Here is a 20798-nt window from a genome sequence, read left to right on the forward strand (position 1 = left end):
GCACTAACTCAAAATCAGATGCCTCTCTTAGCAGTTAACAGGGTAAATTCACAAAGCAAGGTGGCAGTAGAAGTAAACTTGGCTGTGTTCTTTTGAGAGCACAGTATGGTGTTTGACCATCAGTATGGTGTTTGGAATTGAGAGTACTAGAGAAGAGTGTCTAAAAGGTTGAAGAACTTCAGGCAACGATTACAAATTCATCACAGTGGGGGTGTGTGTGTGTGTGTGTACAAGAACTGGGGTGCATGCCAGAGGCACAGGGCACGAGAGGACTCACACTTGAAAGTGGGGAGCAAAACAGGCGGCTTTACTGAAGTATACTGCTAAGGGGAGCAGGAGGCAAGACAGGAGAGGTCTGCTGCGCCATTGTGGGTCAGCTTCCAGGCAGAGAATTGAACCCAAACTAGTGTTTTTTTTTTTTTAAGGTTTATTACAGGCAGAAGTGTGTGTGGACGGGGGGTGGTGGTGACAGGATTCACCAAAGACAGAGTGGGGAGCAGAACAGGTGGATCGACTGAAATACACTACTGACGGAGCAGCAGGAGACAGGAAAGGTCTCCTGAGCCATGTAGGTAGCTCCCTGGCTGGGTATCTAATTTGTGCTGCAGAGGCTGCAGATGGCTTCACAGTCCTGTACTTAACCCCTTGCGCCACTAGGGACGCCCCAGACTACAGTGTTGATAGCACAAAGACTTAACCCCTAGGCCACCAGGGAGGCCCTTCCCATCTGTTTTGTTTTTTTTTAAAGATTTATTTATTTATTTATACAAGCACTGGGTACAGTCAGAAGCACGGGAGGGTGAGAGAATTCACCAGAGCCAGAGCAGGGAGCAGAGCAGGCAGAAGGACCGAAGTACACTGCTGAGGGGAGCAGCGGGCGGCAGGAGAGGTCTGCGCGCCATGCGGGACCCTCCTCTGGTGGCCGGGGAGCAGCCGGGGATCGAACCGGTGCTACAGAGGCCGCGGGCAGCTTCGCAACCCAGCGCTCAACCGCTGCGCCACGGGGGAGGCCCTTCCCGTCTGTTTTAATACCTAGTCCAGTTGCTGTTACTTTCTGGGTGTCACTGGGCCACGAGGACTATACCTTCTCTTTATGACCACCCACGAAAGTAAGAAAAACTTTGACTCAAACTTTATTCTGTTTCAAGGAGCAAAATTTCATTTACTAGTTTTCCTTGATAGGGCCTCCTAAATTCAGATAACTTAGAGAACTGTTGTAATGAAAGATCAACTTTCAGAGTTTACTGTCTCTTTTCGCCTTATGAACCCTGGGATACACAATTTCCCTAGGCTTTTCATTTACTTATAATAAGGGCAGAACTTGCTGAGATTTCTAGAGCTTTTTGAAACTGGCTTGAAGCATAGAGGGATGGAAACAGACTAAGGATTTTGCTTGTTTTGTTTAGACTCTCAGTATGCAGTTTAAACTAAGCACCCTGCTCTCTTCAATATACCACATAAATTGACTGTGAGAAAGGTAAAACTAGTTGCCTTTAAGAATACTCAAGTGAGATACAGAGAAATGCTTATGTGAAATTTAATAATCTGAGTATTATTTAACTTCTGTAGCACTTGATTTAACTTTTCATGTTACTTAATGTGACCCTCTGAACAACCATTTTAGGAAGGGGAGAGAAGGTACTGCCCACTTACAGATGAGGAAACATACTTGTTAAGGCACTAGGAGAGTACCTGGGTCCTGCCCTCAAAATGGAGGTTTCTTTCCTGAAGCAGAAAACTGGCTTAAATTCCAGCTTTGCCCCAACTTTGCCAAGTGATAGCTACATGCAAAAAAAATATGCAAGAGGCTATTTAAGCATTTAAGTATAAAGTATAATAGAAAAGCAGTTAAGAGTTCATACAATAAATAACCTAGGCAGACGTAATATCTGAGTTCCAAGTATCTTCCATGGAACTAAATACTTAAAAAGGGTTAGGTGTCTTTTAAATAAAAATTATACTATTTGAATACAGCCAAATAGTATAAAAGCAAAATAGAAGCTAATTTTAAAAGATGAAAATAAAAACTAGTACTCCATTAAAAGTACTGTTACAGTTGACATTTCCTTTCAGAAAAAAAATTAGTTTTTTTTTCTGAAATTGGTATTAATTTTCAGTTTGTAGAATTGAGATGGCATTTAACTTGTGCAAGGACTAAAACACCCCTTTCTTCCATATGCAAATAAGTCTTTTGTGGATTACCAAATTCCAGAAACAAAATATTTTTTTGCATAGTTTTAGCAGTCTGTAATATATGTTATTCTTATGGAAATAACTACATCCTCCCTCTTACCTCCTTTCAAATCATCAAAATGAGTGGAGGCAGGAACATTAAGGAAAGAGAATCTGGAGTGATAAAAATACAGCATTTCACCAAAACCAGTAGATCTTTGTACAACACTGCCCTAAATAATTCTCACATTTCCAATTTCTACTGGATGGGTTCAATGAGAATATCAATTATTTTCTTTAATATAACTTCCATCTAAAGAAGAGTTTTAGATCTGGCACTTGACAGGGAAAGATTTTAGTTACTAAGGAAACAGAACCTGAAATTATCTACTCCCCCAGCCTCCCCCCTCAAATATTCTGTCAGTTTTTGCAGATAGTTAAGAGAGCTCTGAAAGGATCTGTTTGGTTCCCAATGGGAAAAAAGGAAGAGTAAAAAGAGGGCCCGACAGACTCTGCTGATACCACCCTGACTCTGCCTGACCTTGCAAGCTAAGCTGGCTTGAGCCTGGTTAATACTTGGATGGGATTTCACCTGGGAATACTGGGTGCTGTAGGATTCAAAAAATAAAATAAAAGCCAGAGTAAAGCAAAATGAACTTGAACAGTGCAAGGTGACAGTTTAAACTTTTAAAGTGCTATAGTTCACAACTTTACATATATTATCTGTTAATGTTCACCTATTTGTGACACATGTAGGGAAATTAATTAGGATCCTCACTTTTTACAAAGAACAGAGACACAATGGCTTGCCCAAAATCAAAGGACACTAAAAGTCAGGTCTTTATCTTCTACTCCAGTGATAGGCTGAGGGGAGCAATGGACGAGATAGCTTCACAGTGCACCCCTTGTGCCACCAGGGAAGCCTGATAGTTTTGGCATTGGTAGTTACTCATGCAATGGAGACAAAATTGGAGGGCTTTGTGCTTTTCCATTACGTGACAATAACATTTTTTGTCTTCTCATTCATTGGAGTGATAATTATGTCTCAACTCAAAAGAGGGACTTTGGGAGAAACTCACAAATAACATATGGGGTTCTAAAAATAGAAAACATTCTAAAAATGGTCATAGGTAACAATTAAGGACATACATTCAAGGCCAACTCTTTGGAAAGAAAAGCATTTCAGTGCTCACTTGTATTGAACAGATAGAATATTTCTTTGGGCTTATACCCTAATAGGACAACCCCAGAAAAGTAAAGGCGGCACTCTGAGATTTTTGTCAATTAGTTTAATATAGATATCCATAGGTAGTTCATATGAATGCTTAAATTACAAAATTAGCTGCCATGGTCCAAATGTGTGGGACTTTAAGAAAGCGTTCAATAATCAAAAGGTAACTAAGCATATCAACTTTGATTTCTAAAATGTATTTTAAAGATTTGTAAAACAAGGCTATTTCTAGAATTATATAGCATTAAAGTAATTAAATTTGTTATTTTTGTTATTTTAATAACTTAATTTCATGAACTGTTAAAAAAAATATTATATCTGCATCTCTCAGTTTACACATTTCTGCATCAGCCTAGAGAAGACCCCATGTGGAAGTTTCCATGCAGTCACAAAGGCAGCAGCACATGCTGTTTTCACAGCAACTTGTTATTGCCTCAGAACACACCTGCACATAAAGCATCAACAAAAAAAATGCTGCCCCCCCCTCTCCCACCAAAAAACCCAACCCTTTCCCATTCCCAGCAAAAATTACCTGGTACAAGCAGTGACTTAAAAAATGCTTTCTTAGTAGGAAGCATTTATAAAATGCAGAGATCTGAACAAGCTAAATGCTCGTGCAGACAGATGGGCCTCTCCCAAGAGTTCCTTCCTCAAGAGGCAGAAAGAACTCTCAATAGCTTGGGAAAGCTCATTTTAAAAGGTATATTTATGCATGTTCATGGCTATTTCTGTGAAAGAATATACCCAACCTCAACTGTGGAAGAGATAAAAGCAGGAGAAGCAAAGGGACACAGCTACAGAATAGAGCTTCTCCATGAACATCCAATAGGTTGCAGCAACCAAGAAGGAAAACATTTGTGACTTCACATAGACCACTGGTCTGACCTAGGTGAAGCAATTAATTCTTCATGCATTTGTTACTCAAGAAAAACAAACAACCACTTAAAATACAGCATTCACATTGTCATCAGCTCATGGTATCAGGTAAGGAGAAAACTGGTCCTGTACTACCTATCCCTAGAATTTTCCATGTACAGGTTAAGTGTCCTAAAGCCTACGGATATCCTATAATACTGTCATCAGTATCTCCCACCTACAAAACATGTATGAACTACATTATGTTTTAATTCCCTGACATTTCAACATCACATTTAGTGTTCTAAATTTACTTTTTCACAAGTTTGATGTAGACAGACACCAAAAAAAACCACCAAGCAATGTTTATTGTGCAATTCCAAGAGTTACTTGTATAAGCTCGGTTTAGAGTTAGTCTTCATAGCCATTTCAACTACTACCTAGTTTAAACAAAAAGCAACAATTTAATTATATATCTATGAATGTCATCATGATATTTCTTCAAACATCAAAGCACTAAAAGCACTGATGATTCATATTATAATTTTAAAAATATTTTAAAACTATAGATTTCATGTATCATTCCTTTTATAAAAGAATCAAAAATAATCCGATTATCTGGAAGAAAATTAACCAGACAGAATCTTCCCAAAGTACCTAAATCATCTATAAAACTCCAAACCAAAAACAGAACAGATGATGGAATAAGGATTTCTTAGCCACTGGGAGTGTTTGATCTTTAAGATGAGAAACAGGTATTTTTTTATGTTTCCTGTGATTTCAGAGCTCACAGGTGGCATCAGGCCTCAGATCTCTGGGGTGAATTTACATGGCTTTCACTTTGATTTGTTTCATTTTCATTTGCTTCTTCTCCAATTTCTTTTGCTCACGCCTCAAGGCAGCTTCCTAGATAGGTAAGGTCGACAGACAGAGGGAGAAGAAATACAAATTAAGTTCTAAGCACACATTAAAAAAAATCAAAACTAGGATATTATCCAAACTACTGGAAAACCCAGGCTTTTAACATAAATATCATTCCAGAAGAGTTATAAAAATAATTGTTAATATCTATTGTGGTGAATGAAAAGTAACTTGAAATGAATGAAGCAAAGGTAACTAAAAGCTCAACTTAGAAAGAAATTAAATGTACATTTAAACAGATTGTTATTTTTTTCTCTACTCAGTCCAACTTTCACCTTACCATTTATTTATATGTATCTACCAGAGATTTTTTTTGTATTTCACTTCAAAAAAACCTGATGATCTTATTTAATAAGGTTATTAACTGTATATTCTTTTTTTAAAATTTTTTAAAGATATTAACTGTAGATTCTTATTAGCATAGAAGTTACACCTAAGCACAATTATATATATGAGAAAACAAAAACGAAACTATATTAGTACTGGCAGAAAGGTCCGAGATTATTTGTATGAATAAGTTATTTGAATCAAAAATGACTACAAGTTTTTATTCCTTTCCCATTTCCTTCACTGGAATTTTTCAAAAGGTACCCAGATACTACAGATACTAATAAAGGCCCAGAAACTATAAAGGAAGAAAAAAATTGTTACATCCACAAGCAGCTTACACTTTGACTCAAGTTAAATTCTGGGTCCCCTTTTTCTTAAACCTATTGTAATTTCAACCCTAGAAAGAACTGCAGAGATTTTTTAATAGAAAAATGAAAAGGCATTACCTAGTAATGATTCCTTGTCGAATCTCCCCATGTATTCATTAATAAGCCATTTTTATTTATACAGAAGATAGCATAAACACAGAGTTGTATTTTCAGAGGGAAAAATAAGCATCAACTAAACTGAACCAAATCAAACAGATTATGAGAAATGATAAGATGCACAGGAGAGGACTCTGGTATGCTGGGCATGTCACTCAACAGCATTTATGACTTGACTGGCAATTGAAGTGCCACAAAGCTGTTCACTTTTTCTTAAAACATGCCTCTTCCATTAATAATTTTCTTCAATCCTCAAAATTATTCTCATCAAAATTAATTATTTCCCAGAATTTTGTTCTCTCCTTTTTGACTAGCATTTATAAGGCTTAAAATTTTAAAGGTAGATTATGGCATTTTATCTCGCAACAATGTTAGAACATGTTCATGTTTAAAACATAAAATACCTTTCTAGTTTAATGTAAAAAAAAAAAAAACAAAAATCAAAATAAAAAATAATAGAATTCTCTAATTCTAAATTAGAGAAAATTTACAGAACAAGTGTATTAGGACCACAGGACACATGTAGTTCTCTATTTCAACAGTTGGTTAAAAGTCCTAATTTCTTTTTACCTCATTGTTTGGTTTCAAAGATGGTAGTAGAACTTTGAAATTCTCCTGGTTCATAGGCTCAATCTAACATGGTTTGAAGAATTCTTCTTTACCATGTTATCTACTAATAAAATGTCCACGTGCTGAGAAAATGCTAAACTTTATTTTGTGTACATTCCTGCACAGAATTCTTTAATAGCCAAGATGGGACAAATAGGCATTCTTATCAATCTTAGTTTTATGCCAGTGATCTTACCTCTAGCCTGCGCTGTTTCTCAGGATCTTCCTCATTCATGATTCGCTCCTTCTCTGCTCTTTTCTTTTCCTCACGCCGAGACTGAGCAGCTTCCTGTCTTTGCACATGTGTCAGCTTCAAGAAATTCTCTTCCACTCGAGCACGGTTCTTATCTGCTTTTTGTTTGCCCTTTCCCCAGAAACAAGGTGTTTCATAAGAAATCTACTTCTAGCCAGCAGAAGCAATATCCCATCTAATGTCTTTTCAAAAAATGACCCTCATTTGGCATTTCAACTCGACTAGTAAAGATATAATCACTGAAAGCACTGACCACCGCCCCGTGAGAAAAAAACAATAAAAGGTGCCAGCTTATGACAAAATTTGCAAGACTTACTTCTCTGTTGAGTCGGAACTTTTTGGCTTTATCAATAGAGTAAATCACCATGTTCATCAGGGGTAGCAAAGCCTCCATATCCTTTGGGTAAGTGTTACCTGAGCCAGGCACTGGAAAACAAAGCCATTTCCTATTGAGTTATGGCAGCATTAATACTTCTGGATCACCCAACTCCTTTTTCTTTAGTGTTACTAGACACCTTTGTTTAAGTTTCTTAGGTAGTTAAAATGCAGTAGAACACAGAAATTAAAATATAGTTGAAGAAACCCCAAACTAATAAGCAGGTAAGGAGTTAGTTTTAATTTACTTTTTCATAGCTACAAGAGACAGTATTTTCCTTATGGTCACCTAACAGAGTAAGAATAAGCCACACAGGACCCAGAACACTTACCATTAAATGTAAACAATAGTGTTCTCTTAGTGTCAGGTAGTTTTAAAGGCTGACCTTCCCTGTCATGAAAGAAAAGCATATTTAAAAAAAAAAAAAAAAAAAACGAAACACAAGAAAGATGTTTCCCAAGGATACAAGTAGTCCAATTCACTGAGATGAACACATAGTCTGCACAGTGTTTGGCTTGGTGATCTCAAATCAAGCCATTCTCAGATCCTGCAGGCACAACAGGGCATCTGGTCTACTTGTCTATCTGATGGAGGACTTCCCAAGTGATTTTTATCCTCTACTTAAACATCTCCAATGATATTTCATCTTACCTGGGAAGCCAGAAATGAACCTATATTTAAATATGAGGCCCTAGTTGAATGTAATCTTTTTGCTTATTTTGATGGATTTTATGTTTTACTTCTCATTCTTATCTTTCTATAATGAATTGTCTTATTTTTTAGCCAGGCTCAGAATAAATCTAGAAATAATCTACTATAACATATATGATTTAGTTTTGACACACACACCAGAGATTCCTTTGTAATCTCTGACTATTAACCCCTCTCTATTCTCCCTCACACAACAGGTCAATGAATGTTACAATGTGGTACTTTATCCCCAATAGTATCACGGAGTTGAGCAATTGCATGCAAACTATCTAGAGACCTAAGGACCTGAGTAATTGTAACACATAACTAGAATCCCAATCAGCTATTAACTGTATTCAATTCCATAGCTTATAACCAAAATTCAGGTCACAAACAGTTCTATACCAAGGGTAAACTTAAATAAGTATGCTCTCCTGAGACAAGATATGAATTCAAACAAAAAATTCAAGCCCTTAATATGTATACACTTGAACAGTACTAATACAAAGCAAGAATCTCTTATGGGAATCAAGGTCTTCTGATAATATACTGGGAAAAAAAATCTAACCACCCAACTACTCAAAGAAAGAAGTCAGAAAAAGTCCTGGACTACAAAATACAAATGTATACAATCAAATACAACCAAATATAAATTTAAAAGAAAAAATGGGCCTCCCTGGTGGCGCAAGGGGTTAGTTTCAGCACTGTGAAGCTGTCAGCAGCCAATGCAACATGAGTTTGATTCCCAGCCAGGCAGCTGACCCACATGGCGCAGCAGACCTCTCCGGTCTCGCCCGCTGCTCCCCTCAGCAGTGGATTTCAGTTGGATCTGCCTGTTCTGCACCCCACTCTGTCTATGGTGAATCCTCTTACCCCCCACACCTCTGGCCTGCACCCCAGCTCCTGTATGCATAAATAAATTTTAAAAAATCTTTAAAAAATAAAGAAAAAACAAGACCTAGACAACAAAGAAAAAACTGCATTTTCTTAGATTAGCTATTCTGTAAGGTTCTCATCATCTCACTGAGTGGGTGGTGCATACATGCAGTGACACAAACTGGGAGACTTGTTTGTCTCCCACAGGTTTTGAATTACCTTCATGATGCATGCAGTCAAAACAAGGGAAAACTTGCTTGCTTGTCACCAACTTCCCTCACTCACTGGGTAAGGGAAATTGCAGAAGTACCTTGTGGGTGTTTCAACACAGAAAGCTAGTGAGGAAAATTAAGTCCAATGTTTTATCTCATACGTACTCTTGCATAATTTTTGGACCAGAGAACTGGTCTGAAAAATGAACGGATTCAATCTTGTCAGCATAGTGTGTTAGAAAGTGAACCATCTGAAATAAAGATAAGAAAATGATTTTTTAACAAAATATTTGATAGTTTGACACATTTCCTTTTTTTGATAAAGACAATCACCTACTTTTCACAATATCATTATGATTAAATCTTTTTAAAAATTAAGTTTAAATAAGGAATCACTCTGCAATGAAAACTAATACCTTTCTTTAGTCACATCAATAATTACATTTCTTTATAAACATATCACTCTGAACTTGTACTTAGAACTGTCTTTTAGTTATGTATATTTCTGATACTAAGATGTAGTTTCCATTACACAACCAACAGTAAAAAATAGCTCTCTATAACATATCCTTTTTTCTTCTACATTAACTGAAGCTCAAAAAATGGACTACATAACATGTTAAGGACTAAAAGCTGTATTCCTTTTTCAAAAAGACCCGAAAGCCAACAGCAATCCTAGGGGCAATTTGCTTTTGATTTTGAGAGATCTTGACTAATTCAGGTGTCTTTTTAAGAAGTCCATCTATTATAGCTCAAAGTTGATGTTTTAATGCTTGTGTGGGTAAGGAACATATAAGTAGTGCATTGTCATAAAATGAAGAACTTGTGTGGTTTTCAGCAAGTGCCCTATAACATCAAGATCTGCAAATGCATGTCTACTAGTGCATTTACCTTTGTATCCATCATTCCCTCTGTGACTTCTCCCATCTCCGACAGAATGGCCAAGGAGTCTGGCAGTCCATACTTTGCACCAGACTTAGGTTTATCACTACAAAATTCACTCTAGAAGAAGAAATAATTGAAAGTAAGATATGACATTTTATTATGCACACTTTTTTCCAGGAGATTACACACTGACCTATTTCAAAGTGGTGCTTAAGAATGTTCAAGTGCTATAAAGAGGCATAGTTTCTACACATATTTGAGTTAGAGGACATACCAGATCCTGCATCTCTTTCTGCAGTCGCACCAAGGCTTTCCGAGTGCCAACAGCAAACACATAGGTATCCATGTCTTCATCATTCATGGTTACTTTTATTTGCTTTAAAAACAACAACAAAACTCACCTATTATGTTCTGTAATAAGCAGATTTCCCACATGACCCCCAAGATTCCTAGCCCCTGGATTCTGTCAACAATTTGAATGATCTTGAGAAGAATATCCTAAGCTCTTTGGCTGGGAGGGCAGTGCACCCAAAGAGGGCATGGAAGTAAAACCCACCCCCATTCCTTTCCCCAAGTTTCTCTTCCATTTAGTTATTCTTGAATTGAATCCTTTATAATAAACCACCAATTAATATAAGTGAAGTGTTTTCCTAAGTTCTCTGAGTCATTCTAACATATTATTGAACCTGAGGGAAGGGCTGTGGCAACTCTTGATTTAGTCAGTCATTCAGAAGTACTGTGTCCTGAAACTTGTTAACAATCATCTGAAGGCAGTCTTGTGAGACTGAGTCCTTTAACATGGAGGATCTGGCTCTGACTCTTGGTATAGGTGTCAGAAGTGAATTGAACTGTTGGTATCTGGAGAATCAGAGAATTGATTGTTGGTGTTGGGAAACAAGCTAAACACACAGGTAAGTCTGTAATTCTCTGACTGGACCAGAGATAAAGTTGTAAGCCTAATGGGTCTGCTGTGATATACCTGGCCCTCTCTGTTGTAATAATTCTATCTTAAAATGTCTAAGTCGAAAAATTATCTGGTATCTGCAAAAAGGGAAATATTAATGTAAGGAAATATAGCAAAGACCTGGCAAGACAGCCCAGTAGAAAAGATTAACTCTACTTCAGGAAAATCTAGAAAATGATTAAGTAAAACTTGTTCCTTTTCATTTAGTAAGGTAGTATCTGGTAGGAGAAAGGATGACAGGAATCTTAAGTAATGAGGCTCTTAAAAATTAAGACATCAGGCCATATCAGAAAAATTAAAAGATACAGGTTTACAACTACAAATGAGGCCTTTAACAGAGTAACAATGATGTCAACCCAATTCAAAGTGCCTAATTATACACTAACATCACTTATCAGCCAAATACTAATTTATACTTTGACATATATACAGACATCTCATGTATTTTTAATCTCTTGTAGCAATGGGAGCTGGCATAATTTTTTTTTTTAAGATTTACTTATCTATGCATACAAGAACTGGGGTATAGGCCAGAGTCGCAGGGGGAGGGGGCACTGAGAGGATTCACCAGAGACAGAGTGGGGAGCAGAACAGGTAGACTGATTGAAATACACTGCTGAGGGGAGCAGCGGGTGAGAGAGGTCTGCTGTGCCATGTGTGTAGCTCCCTGGCTGGGGATCAAACTCTTACTGTAGTAGCTGTGCATAGCTTCATAGTGCTGCGACTTAACCCCTAGCACCACCAGGGAGGCCCAAGCTGGCACAATTATTTATTTTTTCTGGCACAATTATTGTTTGAAAAGATAAAGGGAGGAGAAATGTGGCATTCCTGATGAAAGGATATAATTTATAGACTAACAAGTTAATTTAGTAAAAGAAGAAGGCATATCAAACAATTAGGTTTCCTGATTGTGATCTGAGCTCATTCAGTCTACGATATATTACTTGAGGAGAAACCCAGCCTACTGCCAAAGATAAAAGCATACACAGAATAGAACTAGGGGTTAGGACAAACTACCTGTGACAATTGCTTCCTCCTCCCTCCACCTCAATTGTTCAGGCTGATTTAGCTAATAAACCCAGTGATCTCCTTCCCTCCATAAAGCACATGTCCAATCCCTTTGTATACTGAGTGGATGATGATAATGTATCCAATTAGAAAAGGGTCCATTTTTTGGCAAGGGACAGAGATTGCAAGAAATTCCAAACAGAATCTAGGCAAGAAATATAGAAAGTTCTAAGACGAACTCGGTCTGTACAGAGAAAAGTATCAGAAAGAATACATACCACTTGATCACTCACTGGCCTCATCATCCGAGCCAGGACATTCAGTAAGTCCTGTCTCTTGAGGAACTGAAAAAAACAAAAAAAAATTGTAATTTCTTACTATAAAGAAAATAGCTTAGAGGAAGAATTGAATACTTCATCAAATATACCCTACATTTGCTAATTAATAGAAAGATAATTTTTAGACCCCATTTTATATTGAACATTAAAGGATGAGAAATTCACCTTAGTAGATTTGGAATCACAACTGGAAAAAATGGAAGGAGATACACATTTGTACCAGAAGTTCCCTACTTACCCTCAGCTGGATAAGCATCCCCTCACAGCACACACGGCCAGAACACCACAGGTTGTAGATATGCTCATTCTCTTGGTTCAGTTTTCCTGTGCTTGTGGCTTCTTTATTAGTTCCATCATCCCCTAGGGGTAAAAACACTTAATGTGACTACTGAAAATACTGGTGCCTATTGCAGTTCAATAGCTAAGACAAATTTTAACATTTCTGGACTACAACCCCCTCCTTAGGAAAATAGAAACTATATCCAAGTGTTGTTATAAGGATTAAATAAGAAACAAAGTAAACCAAGTACCTGGCATAATACATAAACATTACTATGCTAAAGAGTCAAGCAGATGAAAAAATATTTACTTACCATCACAGAGAAGGAAAATGATAGAAGTCAAAAATAGAGGTGATGTTGGGGAGTCCACCTTACTCTCCATACTACACAGGAGTGTGGCCTTGTGGAGGAGGCCCTCTAAATACTTCATTGTAAACCTCTTTAGTGTATCCTAAACAAAAATGCTCACAACCTACGGGAATTCTGAACAATTTCCAATTTCTAAAAGATGAATTGAAAGCATTTATCAAGGTACCTAAAATGTTGATGTTCCTTGCTTTTTTGGCCAGACTTTTATCAACCTGTTTTGATAACATTATTTCGTTCCAATCAGAAGCAGTTTAGCAACTGCTGATTAATAAAAGGTGAAGAGAGCCTCTCTGGTAGCGCAAGGGTTAAGTCGCAACCTATGAAGTGATCCGCAGCCATTGCAGCATGAGTTCGATTCCTGGCCAGCCAGGGAGCAACCCACATGGTGCAGCAGAGCTCTCCTGACTCGCCCGCTGCTCCCCTCATCAGTGTACTTCGGTCAATCTGCCTGTTCTGTTCCCCATTCTGTCTCTGGTGAATCCTCATATCCCCCCCCCACACACCTCTGGCCTGTACCCCAGTTCTTGTATGCATAAAAATTAATAAATCTTTTAAAAATAATAATAAAAGGTGAAGAAATTACTTCTTTTTTTTTTTAAAGATTGATTTATTTATTTATTTATTTGTTTATTTATTTATTTATGCAAGCACCGGGTACAGTCAGAAGCGTGGGAGGATGAGAGAATTCACCAGAGCCAGAGCGGGGAGCAGAACAGGCAGAAGGACCGAAGTACACTGCTGAGGGGAGCAGCGGGCCAGACAGGAGAGGTCTATCGAGCCATGTGGGACCCTGGCCCAGCGGCCGGGGATCGAACCGGCGCTGCAGAGGCTGCGGACAGCTTCACAGACCAGCGCTGAACTGCTGCACTACCGGGGAGGCCCAGAAATTACTTCTTAAGTGCAATTTATTCAGTATGTAAAGCCTAACAAAAATGAGATCTGTGAGAGAAAATAAAGCAGCCTCTTCAGCAGTCCATGAAAGCAGTTAGATGAAAGAATTAACAATTCTTACAAGAATGTTTCCACGCAGACATCTTAACTGGACTTGTATGGCCTGACTTACCTACTAAGGTAAAGTTGCTCTCCAAAAGCTCTCTGTGGGTGTTAAACCAGGCCTGAGCAAGGCGACTGTTTTTATTCTTCCCAATGATATAATTCATGATGTAGGCAAGCAGACCAGTTACCATCAAAATTTCTAGATAATAACTCTCCCAGCTGTTCTGGAGGTGTGCAGGCACCTAAAGAAGAACAATAATTCCATTTAATGTTGGCTGAGACTGAAGGATGGAGTCTAACTGAGGGGGTAGAGGAAAATGAGAAGACTCAAAAACAGAAGTCAATATTTTAGATAATAAAAAAAAAATAAAAAAAAATATATTTTAGATAATTATCAGAGTATGGTTATACTCTGGAAAAAAAAAACAACGCCCATTTTGATTTCCTAGGTCACGTTTGTAAAAGATTCTTTAAGAAAATACAAGCTATATGTGGCACTTTATCAGAAGAAATGGTGTCAAGCTCTTTCCTATTTCTCACTATTGCATCAATACCAGCTATATGTCACTTAGACTGATTATGCTTCTGGGATTTATGACAGCAGAATAATTTGTTAGTTATTTTGGAATTCAGAATCCTGTATACCTACATCAACAATTGTTATTGGATCTTTATTTTTGCTAGAAGAAGTATCTGGTTTGTCTTCATAACCTTCAAATTCTTCATCATCATATGGTTCATTCTCGGTATCTCCCTCCTACAAAAATGAGGCACAATCTGTTTTCCCCTGCAAATGTTGCCAGCAATTGTGTCTCATTTTTGTAGACAACATTTGGAGGGGAAAACAGAACATGTAACAGTTAGCACAGAACACAGATGAATGTTCATGCTTTCCAACCCTGAGTTGTGAAGGATGAAATTCCAACCCATGCTCAGTATCTCTTCTCCACGCCTTCCCCCAAGCCATGCTTTCCACAGAGGAGATAACTACAATCTGTTGTCCTTCCACCTATGTTAAATGTGACAACAAGCCACAAAACATTTAGAGGAGCTTCACCTATCTAACATAAATGAAGATTCCAAAGAGGGAAGGTCTCCCTGGATCTAACTGCAGTGTCTGGGAGAAGCACTAGTTATACATTTTCCCATTCTTCCAATTTCCCAAGAAATCAAAAGGGGGGCGGGGGTGAACAATCACCTCACCTGGGTATCCGCATCTTCAAAATCCCCTTCTTGGTTTTCATCCTGCCCTTCCAACTCCACAGTGGTCTCATCTTCATCATCTTCGGTGGTTATCACCCGTTGAGGAGATTCAGTAACAGAATCTTCTGTGACATCCTCAAATTCAGCAAAATCATTATCATCATACTCTACTATATCTTCCTCATCTTCAAAATCATCAAACTTGGCTTCTGAGACACTCCCGAACACCAAAAGGACAACACAGAAAGCGTGGAAGGCTTTCATTGCACCTTAAAAATAAGTTTACAAATTGGACTGCAATTCCACATGTACCAATTAGATTTTGTAAAAATTCAAACATGCCAAATGACATAAACAGTTAAAAATGTACGAATATCTTGTGCTTTTTTTCTTATTCAATTCAGATAGCATATTATAAAGAACAATGAGACGCATGTTAAAAAGCTTGGGTTCTAGTCTGGGTACTGTCACTAGTAAATCTTAGAAAAGTCATTTAATTTCTGTAGGTTGGCTTCTCTAAAATTTGCTTTCCAGTTACACCGAGTTTCAGCAAGCATTTTTGAGAGTCTTTAAAAAGCTTTATATAGGAACTGGGAAATGAGATGCAACTATATTTATCTACCAGTACAAAACAACACATGAATAGAAAAGCCATTCATGTGCATGTGTGAATATCATCATCATAACAGCTATGTTCAAGAAAGGAAATGCTAGGCTCTGTCCTAAAGGTTTTACAAAAAAGCAGCTAATTTGATCCTCACAGCAACTCTTTAAGGAAAATGGCATTATTAATATCCCCATTTCACAGCTTGGAAAACGAGGCATATAAATACTTAACATAACTGCCAAATGACACACAGATGTGATCTGATCTCAGTTTTGCCTTCAGAATCTTTGCTACGAAGCACTTTTCTGGTGTTTCTCAAATGTAAGCCAGTGGTCATGATCTTACATTGCTGCCTTAAAAGTATTTTTTCACTAATAAACTGTTCCTAGTGTGCATGATGTAACTAACTAAATACATCAGCATTTCATTTATTTCAGCTTTTGTAAAAGAACACTAGATTTTTCATTATCTAAACCACCTTGTGAACCAACAAATAAAATGAATTCAGGCCTGTAAAAAACATGCCAAATGACACGAAAACATGGAGGGCAACGAAAACTTCTTACTCAACAGTTAAGGCTTTGCCAAAGAAGGGAGAACACTAGAGCTAGAGTTTGAGGAGATGGCAATCATCAAATATATTAGGCTCTATTTCTAATTCTCCCCCTCATGAAACACCAGCTTATACCATCAATTGTCTAAAAGACATGTCCACTTAGCTGCCCTACAAACTTTTTCTATATAGGGTCACAGAATAACTATTTTAATCTTTGTGGGTTATGTACTGTTCTCTATTACAAATCCTTCTTTTTAAAAACATGCTTTAAAAATGCAAAAATTCGTAAGTTCATAGACTGTATAGAAACAGTCTATCTCTCAGGCTGTAGTATGCAAACCTCTGTTCCAGTCATGTCTAAATCAACAGGTGCCTGAATTTCTCTACTTTTATGTTATTATTAATCCCAGTTTTCAGTCTTAGTTGCTGAAAAGAGGAAGTTATTTCTCACTCTCTTTTGCATTTGAAATCTAACAAGCCACCAAATCCTGGTGTTTCCTTATTTGATATCTAAAGCTACCACTATCTTCACAGGACAAATCACTACGTTAGATACTATGCCAAGGGAAGTACAGCATGATTCCTGAATAATCAATCATAAAATGAAAATTTAGCCTCAAGGGTATGTTACAATATTACCTAAGAGTGAATTTTTGAAACTGTTAAACTGGGTAAATATAAAAATAATTTTTTTTGTCCATTAAAAATGGTTACTAAAGTAGTTAGAACTCATTTTAGAAGTAAATACACATAAAAGGTTTAAAAGGACATACATCTACATATGAAGAGTAGGTATTTTATATGGGAGGATTATACACTTTTTGCCTATACCTTATATTTTTCTGATTTATTATAATGTGTTTTGTAAGAGTTCTTTAAAAAAAAAAAAGTAAAAGCAACATTTCTTCACTCAATAAGAGTGGCATAGAGCCTCTATGGCATAGAGGCTTGAAATCACATATTTTTGGAGTTTGGAGCATATAGAACCAAGTAGTAGGAAATGAGGTTGGAAAAGGCAGCAGGGACCAGATCACAATGATCCTTATTTAAATGATATACTAAGAAGTTTGGATAATTAGAATCAACTAAAGATTAAGTAATGAATGACACTATCAGGTGTACAATTTAACCCCAAAGCCTCATATTGAGGGTAAACTGGAGAAAGATACGTGAGGCAGGAAAAACAGGAAGTGACTGAATAATTAGATAAGAGACTAAGATAAGAGACTAAGCAAGATTGAACCAGCAACTGTACTGGGAATGAAGAGAAAAGCAGATTTGAAAATTATACTTCTCAGCATAAAATGAATGGATATCAGGAATGTGAGAAAGAGTTGAAGTGATTCTAAGTTTTGGCTTGATGAGGAAATGGACAAAGTCATCCTTGATATGAAGAACAATAAAGGAGGAAAAAAATGGGGGGGGCATAAAGGGGGAGAGGAGTAAATTCAACTTAGCACCTGTGGAGAAGTTTGTAATGTCTTCAAGCAGTATGGTGGATGATTAACTCATCTCTTAATTTTTAATTCTCAAAAAAAAAAGTCTTGAAATCAATCATAACAGCTAAGAGAAATCAGAAAGAACTGGAATGGGAAACTAAGAAGGAATGGTTAGAGAGAAAGAGACCAATCAAAATGCTATTAAGAAACAAACACAAAGTGGTATTACAGAGGTCAGAGTATATATCTGAGAAGAAAACAGCTCAGGTTCAAATGCTGCATAAAGTGCAAGTAAAATATGTGCCAAAAATTTCCTAATGTTAATTAGGAAAGCATGATTGGCAACTGCAGGGAAGTGGTAACAATGAAAGCCAGGATGCAGGGAGTTAAGAGTAATAATGGAGGTGAGTGTGTGACAAGGAGTATATACTATTCTTTCAAAGTGTTCCTAGTATAGTGAACATCCTGTACCTCATATTTATAGCACAGTAAATTCTTTTTTTAAAGATTTATTTATTTATGCATACTAGAACTGGGGTATAAGCTAGAGGTGGGGGTGTGGAGAGGATTCACCGGAGAGAGTGGGGAGAACAGGCAGATACACTGAAATACACTGCTGAGGGGAGCAGCAGGCGAGACAGGAGAGGTCTGCTGCGCCAAGTGGTTTGTTCCCTGGCCGGCTGGGGATCAAACTCTTGCTGCAGTGGCTGGTGATAGCTTGATAGTGCTGTCTTTTTTTTTTTTTTTTTTAATTTTATATATTTTTTACATCATTTTTCATTTTTGCACAATGTATGCATTTTCTTTTTTTTTAAAGATTTATTTATGCATATAAGAGCTGGGGCACAGGCCAGAGTTGGGAGGGGGTGAGAGGATTCACCAGAGACAGAGTGGGGAACAGAACAGACAGATTGACAGAAGAACACTGCTGAGGGGAGCAGCGGGTGAGTCAGGAGAGGTCTGCTGTGCCATGTGGGTTGCTCCCTGGCTGGCCTGCACAGTAAATTCTTACAGGAATCAGTTCAGTATCAAAGGTTAATATAACTTGCCTAATAACTTGCAACCTGTGAATGCTCTAGAAAGAGTCTTAGAATTGGAAAAGTTCATAAATTTTGAAATGCACAAATGAGTTTAAGAAATGCCATAAAGGATAGGCTAGTAGTATATCCATCCAAAATTTATCTTTGAGGTTAGCAATGGAGGACACTGTATGGAAAAACATGATGCTTTCTCAACACCAACCTCAAAGAGGCTTGCAATGTTGTCTGCAAACACTCTATCTTCTTTAATTATCTTTGATTAGAGTCAAAATTAGAAGAAGTATGAAAAAAAGCATGTATGTCAGTGGAGTTAGATCTGTTTGAAAATGCCTACTATTTGGCAGCCATACGATCTTAGGCTAATTACTTAAAATTCCCAGTGCCACATATACTAAAAGGGTATTATTCACCACTTGCCTTACAGGAGATGTGTGCCTGGCATACAGAAGGCACTCAATAAATACTAGTTTCATTCCTTCCTTTGTGCCTTAGGAACACCCTTTGACATATAAAAACCTTCATTCTTGGTATTTCCCTTTTCAGATGTGTCTTCAATTTTTCCAAATAGAAGCAAATAAAGGCTAGCATTGGTACAAATTGATTATCTGTTTGCCAAAAGGTCTAATCATTTCCAGTTGAATGTCCACTTAGAATGATCACACCAGTCATTCCTAAGATAAGTCAGCACTGTAACAGGCACTTTCAAGGTTATTTAGGTTAAAATTAGCCAAGCCATCTGTGCCTAGCCTTCCATCTCACAAGTCTTTCTACTGCACCTGTCAACTCATTTCTCAAATGCAAAACTCTCTGCCAGGCCACTCAGTCTCGAGACTTCTGGGGCAGGGAATACAAGCAAGAACAGGCTCAGTCAGTAGCCTCACAGCGGAGGAGTCTGGTCTTAATAACGAAAAGGGGGCCTCCCCGGCGGCGCAGCGGGTTGAACGTAGTGCTGTGAAGCTGTCCCACAGCCTCTGTGGCGCGGGTTCGATTTCCAGGCAGCCAGGGAGAGTCCCACATGGCAGCAGACCTCTCCTGCCTCGCCCGCTGCTCCTCCCAGCAGTGTCTTTGGTCTGTCTGCCTGTTCTGCTCCCGAGTCTGTTTCTGGTGAATCCTCTCACCCTCCTGCGCCTCTGACCTGTACCCCGGCTCCTGTATAAATAAATGAATCTTTAAAATAAAAAAAGTACTTTGGAGAAAAACATCTTTAAAAAAAAAAAAGAAGGGGAAGTGGGGTTGAGCATGCCCTCTTGCCATTTTACATTAGGCCTTTCTGAAAACGGTCAGGCTATGAGACTTCTGGAAATCCTGTCTCCACTGCCGTCTTCTCACACACGTTGAACAGAAACAAATGTCAGTTTAGAAACCTTCAGAGAAGATTAGCCACAGGGGCTGCTGCTTCTATGAAGACATCGTGTGTAGTCTTTCCCCACCACGGAGAATCAACTCATCCTCACGTCTACACTCCATTCCTGCCTATGCACGCTGAAAGCTTCCTCTAACTTTGCCCTCTTGATTGGCATTTGGTCACAGCTCTGTGGGGAAGTTCCCCCAAATCATTAAAATCATCCCGATTCCGAAGACCAACAGAAAATGAGCCGTGAAACTTGCTGTTTAAAAAAAAAACAAAAACCTGTAAAGTGAAAGTCAGGAGAGGGGAGCCGGCGGGGGGCCGATGCCCGTCACCACAGGCCGGGCTCAGGGGGCCGTGTGGGAACCAGACCGGGCTAGGCCAAGCAACTCAAGTCGCCGCCCGGCCCGGCCCGGCCCGGCGCCACCGACTAACGCGTCACGGCCGCGTCCTACCTGTCCCGGAGGCCAGAACCCGGCCCCGCTCTCCGGCGGCCGCCAGAGCTCCCCCGCCCGCCTCTCAGCCTGGCCACCGCCTGCGCGGTCACCGCCGCTCGCGGCCCTGGAAGCCTCTAGGACACGGCCAGGCAGGCAGCTCGGTCACGCCGCACACTCTTCACGTCGCCTCCGCCATCCGTTGCGTAGAATGCGTGCGGCCCGCCCGCGCCTGCGCGGAAAACAGAGGGCGGGACGCAGCCTTGAGCACCGCGCGCGCCCTCCCCCCCCACCGTGAGACAAGGTGGGCTGCCGGGAAA

The 20798-nt window shown here is 38.7% G+C and overlaps 1 protein-coding gene across 1 annotated transcript; it reads right to left on the minus strand.

Moving 5' to 3' along the window:
* Positions 1 to 3441: 3441 nt before the first annotated feature.
* Positions 3442 to 20660, minus strand: CCDC47 (coiled-coil domain containing 47). The gene is made up of 13 exons (XM_037494758.2): positions 20500 to 20660; positions 15055 to 15323; positions 14501 to 14608; positions 13919 to 14093; positions 12444 to 12565; positions 12146 to 12211; positions 10170 to 10271; positions 9902 to 10012; positions 9176 to 9261; positions 7564 to 7622; positions 7173 to 7282; positions 6800 to 6967; positions 3442 to 5164 (listed from the first exon to the last, which is right to left on the minus strand). Exons 2-13 carry the CDS (start codon positions 15316 to 15318, stop codon positions 5084 to 5086), a joined length of 1452 nt encoding a protein of 483 aa, XP_037350655.1. The 5' UTR covers positions 15319 to 15323; positions 20500 to 20660; the 3' UTR covers positions 3442 to 5083.
* Between the last annotated feature and the right edge of the window lie 138 nt (positions 20661 to 20798).

The sequence above is a fragment of the Talpa occidentalis genome, unplaced genomic scaffold (assembly GCF_014898055.3).
Source record: "Talpa occidentalis isolate TD23 unplaced genomic scaffold, MPIMG_talOcc4v2.1 talOcc4.7, whole genome shotgun sequence".
In the NCBI taxonomy this organism is placed as follows: Eukaryota; Metazoa; Chordata; class Mammalia; order Eulipotyphla; family Talpidae; genus Talpa; species Talpa occidentalis.